The sequence below is a fragment of the Sinocyclocheilus anshuiensis genome, unplaced genomic scaffold (genome assembly GCF_001515605.1).
Source record: "Sinocyclocheilus anshuiensis isolate Anshui unplaced genomic scaffold, SAMN03320099.WGS_v1.1 scaffold283, whole genome shotgun sequence".
Classification (NCBI taxonomy): Eukaryota; Metazoa; Chordata; class Actinopteri; order Cypriniformes; family Cyprinidae; genus Sinocyclocheilus; species Sinocyclocheilus anshuiensis.
In genome coordinates this window covers 4,313,456-4,318,925 of record NW_015549605.1, presented here as the reverse complement: position 1 = coordinate 4,318,925, position 5,470 = coordinate 4,313,456, and the positions used below count along the sequence as shown (strand labels likewise).

The window sequence follows — 5,470 nt, the reverse complement described above, 5'->3', positions numbered from 1 at the left end:
GTACCCACTGTATATATATATATATATATATATATAGGTAGATAGATAGATAGATAGATAGATAGATAGATATAAACCTGCTATATATATATTTTGGACCAGGCCTCAGTCTTGTTTTTTCCCCACTATGAACATAATGTTGACAGGCCGTTCTGTTTATATTTAGTGTGAGCCAAGCTAATCTGCTAAGTGGCCTTGAAAGAGTAAAGTGTGCAGTGTGCACTTTAACATGTATGCATTTTAGTTACTGATAGATATTGCCAAAAATGCTCTCACAGTAGACTGTCAACTCAAACTGAACAGTGACTAAATTCTGCTCTTACATTTTGTTTTATTAACTTAAATAGTTTAATTTAACTGTTTAAAACGAAAGTCAATAATTTATTTACATTTCTTTGTGTTTTGGGCAAGTACACATGGAATAAGTGTGATAATGCACATCAGTCAGATGGTCTTTATTGAAAAATTGATGTTGATTTCAGAACATTCCTCTAAACAGCACCTGAGGAGAAGAGCTGAGGAAACCCGCTGACCTGAGTCAGCACAAATGCTGTGTTTAGTCTTTAAGAGATGAAATTAATGTCTGGAAGCGTCTCAGCCTGTCCAAACCTGTTCGAGGAGCAGGGGACCTTCTTAAGGCAGCTGTCTGTTGGTTTTGGCCCCGAATCAAACCTTCTCACTGGGCTAGGAACAAGCCATCTGATTGGATGAGAGAGAGCGTAATGCGCTCTGATTGGTGGAGAGGGTTACCCTGCGGGCACTTGCTATCATGTTTAGTCTGTTCCTCCAGGCTATGAGATCTGATCTTCAAAGAAATGTGCTGATGTTTTACAGTCTGCAATTAAGGTGTGTTTAACTAGCTGCGGTTTAATGAGCACTTTGTTTTAGCTCTAAAATCACAGCTTGATCCTAGACCTTAAACGTCTCAGCCAAAGGTAAAACACTATTTAGACTTTTTTGCATTAATATATTGGAGTGAATTGAGTACTGTAAATAAGCTCCAGTCACCTGATCGTTGTCATAAACAAGGACGCTCTTGAATCATCATGATTGGGTCAATTTTTCAATAATGACCAGCTGACTGTGCATTATCACCCTTCAAAATCTTTTCAAAAAATAAGTACATGGTCATGAAATATTTTTGTTTTTGTTTTAAATAAATAAAATATTTACATTGATAACATACAATTTTTATTTATTTTTATTTATTTAAGAAGAAAATTACATGTGTGCTTACTCATAAATAAATGGGCATGAAATATTGATTTTAGTTTGAAATATTTAAATGAAAGCATTAAATGTCATTTAAACAGTAGTTTAAATAACATAATACTGGTAATTAATTAATTTAATAATATATAATTCAGTAATAATTCAATTATAATTCAGTAATTAATTTAATACTGTAATTAATTCAATAATAATTCAATAATTTAAATAATTTGTTTAGATATTTGAGAAAAAAAAGAGAAAAAACCTATAATGTGTACTTACCCCAAAAAATAAAGAATGGTTTTACTTGTAAATATTTAAAATAATAATAAAAAATTAATTAATAAAATAACAAAAATAATTACAATTTTTTTAAATTAATAAAATAATTATTTAAATAAAACTTAATAAAATTTAAACTAATAATCCATTGAAATATTTGTTTATTTATTGAGAAGAAAAAAAAAACATATTACATGTATACTTACCCACTAATAAGAAAAGAAATATATATTGGACATGAACGAATATAGATTGTGAATCATTTAATTTTAAATGCCTAACTCTCACATCCATGTTGTTCCTGTGCAGCACTTCACCGAGCTGCTGGATGATCTGTCCCAAGAGGCTTTGCTGGGTCAGTTGTTAAGCGACCCGTTCCTGTCCGGCCGTGGAGATGCTATGGACACGGAGGAGGATCTGACCCCTGCATCTCCAGTGCCGCCACACATTCAAGCCGAGCACAGTTACTCTCTGTGTGGAGACTCGCGCCCACAGTCGCCCCTGTCCCATCAGCCCGGGGAGCCCGGCAGCGACACCGGTAAGACTCGGCCACAATCTGCTTCCAGTTTGATAACAGAAGTCAAAATAAATCTCTAAATGCAATCTGATGTGTGTTCTAGGTGACACAGACAATGACGAGTGGCCCATGGAGCAGGAGGATAAAGGGCTGAAGATGGAGTCTCTGCTGTGTGGCCCGTTGCCCGTCATGTTGCCCACCCTGACCCTCACTCTGACCCCCGAGGGTCCCTCCTCGCTGACCCCTCCAGCCGCTCAGGTCAGACCGCTCAGCCTGAGCACATCACACACACACACTGTCAGTGGGATTTTATTGAAGCGCTGATTTCTGCTCGTATCTGCAGGTGAAAGAGGACAGCGAGAGTCTCAGCCCTCAGATTAAACTGGAGCCACACGAGGTGGATCAGTTCTTAAACCTCTCACCCAAAGGTAAAACACTGTCTCTGACATTTTTGGGTTATTGCACAAAAAATAAAGATATCGGAGCTCATTAATGATTACAGTAAATAACATCATTATCATTATCATGATTACAGTATCATGTCATTATCATAAACGGAATCATCCTGAATGGGTTTATTTTTCAATAATGACCTGACTGTACATTATTACACAAAAAATAAATAAATGTGCTTAAATTATTGTTTTTTTTTTATTATTTTAAATAAATAATACAAATAAAATAATGAAAATGTAATAATCTAAATATTTTATTTTAAATAATTTAATAATTCATTTTAGTTATTTGAGAAGAAAAAAGATTTAATGCATTGTTTTCTTTTTGTTTTTGTTAAATTGAATGCAATACATTTGTACTTATCAAAAAAGTGGGCAATTATTCATTTGAGTTTTTAATCATTTCATTTTAATAATATACATATTTTTGTTTAAATAATGTAAACAGTGCTTTCATAATTAAAATCATTTATTTTAGTTATTTGAGAAGAAAATGACTTATTAAATGTGTACTTAGTTTTCAATAATTTAATTTTAATAATTTATTTATTTTTTCAGGTACATGTGTAAAAAGTATTTTTCATCTTAAATAACTAAACTAAATTATTTAAATTAATAACATACTGTTTAAATTATTTAAATTAAATTCTATTTCGATTAAAGTGACATTATTTTAAATTTAAATCAGTATTTCATGTCCATTTTAGTTTTTGAATTTAAACTATTTAATTTAAACAGTAATTTAATAATCAAATAATTTCATAATCTAAATTTATTTTAGTTATTTTAAAAGAAAAGCACTTAATACTCATAATACTTAATGTACTTAGCAGAACAAAATAAATGGATATGAATATTGAATTTTAAATAATTACATTTTAATCATATTTTAATTGAATTTAAGCAATAATTTAATAATTTAAATAATAATTTGTTTATTTGAGAAGAAAAGACTACAAAATTACCAAAAATATTGATTTTGCTTTTTAAAATAATTACATTTTAATAATTAAAAAAAATGTTAATTTAAATGATTGTCATTTCAGTAATATAATCATTAAAAAAATTATGTATTACTTTTATTATTATTTGAGAAGAAAAATAATTCAGAGTAATAGAAGAAATATGAAAGTCACACAGCTATGTGGAAAATCAATCTATTACAAATATTTGGCCACAGAAGGCTGTGATTTGAAACCATCAGAATTGATCTGTAATGTTCTGCGTCAGGCCTGGAGTCTCTGCAGATGCCGCCCACTCCTCCCAGCTCTCACGGCAGTGACTCGGAGGGTAGTCAGAGTCCCACACAGACCCCCGCAAGAGCCCCGTCTTCCCTCTCCAGCTCTCCTCTGCTCACCGCACCTCATGTGAGTACAGAGGCATCTTGTTCACTAACAGACGTGTTGTGTTTTACTAAGCTCCTCTCGTCTGATCTGACAGAAACTGCAGGGCTCCGGGCCTCTCCTGCTGACGGAGGAGGAGAAACGCACGCTCATCGCTGAGGGGTATACCGTGCCCACCAAACTGCCCCTGTCCAAAGCTGAGGAGAAAGCACTGAAGAAGATCCGCAGAAAGATCAAGAACAAGGTCAGCCTCGTAAAACGGTAAAAGATGCATACTTCAAATCTGAGTACTAAAATTCATATCAAACACACTCATGACTTTCAGATTTCAGCACAAGAGAGCCGCAGGAAGAAGAAAGAGTACATGGATGCTTTAGAGAAGAAGTAAGTCTGATAAATATTCATCAGATTTAATTAGCACACATAAATGTAACATTTATGAAAAATAAATACACTTTTTCCACTCGAGTTCTCAGAGGTGTTGCAAAATTAAAGATCAAGTTGTTCGAGCGTAAAAGACTCAGTGATGCTTAAACGTTTTTAAGTACGTTTATTATTGTGAATGATTCATAGCTGCACGTTATTCCCAAGAAAAAATATTTTCAAAAATAATCTTCATTAAAGTATAGTAACTTGCTCCACTTCTGAAACCTTTCCAATTTCTTTTTTTTTCCAGTAAATATTCTTTTTCACCTAGAATTAAGTCAAATTATCAAAGAGAATACACACATTCGTATATATGCACGTATGTAATATATATATATATATATATATATATAAATTTATTTACTTTAAATATAATTAAATTCTTAAAATATTAAATATTATAGTATTTAACATTTTAAAATTATGTAAATTATAAATGTATGTATATATGTAGATTAAAATGTATATTTTACATATAGGAGTTTTTTTTTCTTCATTAAATATTCTGTTTTTACTTAGAAATAAGTCGCATATGAAAGTAAAATGGGTTTCATGTTACAGAAATTTACAAATTAGATATTTTCAGTAGCTACATGAAAACTTTAGGGTAAATAGCATGTGACATTATAATTAAAATGCATAATAATTACATAGAATTATAAATAAAAATTAAATTCATGTTAACTATTAATTAAAATGCTTAAATGATTAATCATATATCTATGTATACATTTTGATTAAAATATCTATTGCAGTTTTTTTTCACTCAGAAATAAGTGACATTATGAAAGTAAAATGGGTTGCAAATCCAGCTTCCTGTTAAAGAAATGTGTAAGTGCAATATTTTCAATATCTGTATGTGACATTGCAATTCCCTCTCCATCCACAGGGTGGAGACCTGCTCCAACGAGAACAGTGAGTTACGCAGGAAAGTTGAAATACTGGAGTGCACCAACAAGTAAGAGCCTCAACCCTTTCCAGTTACCTGCACTACACGTTACAGCGATCATTAACTCATCAGCTCTCATTTTGATCTCACACTTTCTGTTGCGGGCCGAATTTTCAGTCATTAATGATACATGCTATGTAAACAGCGCTGTATTGATTGTGTGGCAGGTCTCTGCTGCAGCAGCTGCACTCGCTGCAGGCGGCGGTGGCAGGAAAGGTCCCGCGGTCCTGCAGCGTGACGGGCACCCAGACCTCCACATGCCTCATGGTGAGCGCTCCTGCATCAA

General features: G+C 32.8%; 1 protein-coding gene across 1 annotated transcript in view; it reads left to right on the top strand.

Moving 5' to 3' along the window:
- creb3l2 (cAMP responsive element binding protein 3-like 2) overlaps nt 1-5,470 on the top strand; it is an 18,408-nt gene that overhangs the window by 8,784 nt on the left and 4,154 nt on the right. Inside the window, exons 2-9 of the mRNA XM_016447658.1 lie at nt 1,804-2,032; nt 2,115-2,269; nt 2,355-2,439; nt 3,697-3,833; nt 3,907-4,053; nt 4,135-4,193; nt 5,125-5,193; nt 5,352-5,451. Coding sequence (XP_016303144.1) covers nt 1,804-2,032; nt 2,115-2,269; nt 2,355-2,439; nt 3,697-3,833; nt 3,907-4,053; nt 4,135-4,193; nt 5,125-5,193; nt 5,352-5,451 — 981 coding nt within the window. The remainder of the gene's footprint in view (nt 1-1,803; nt 2,033-2,114; nt 2,270-2,354; nt 2,440-3,696; nt 3,834-3,906; nt 4,054-4,134; nt 4,194-5,124; nt 5,194-5,351; nt 5,452-5,470) is intronic.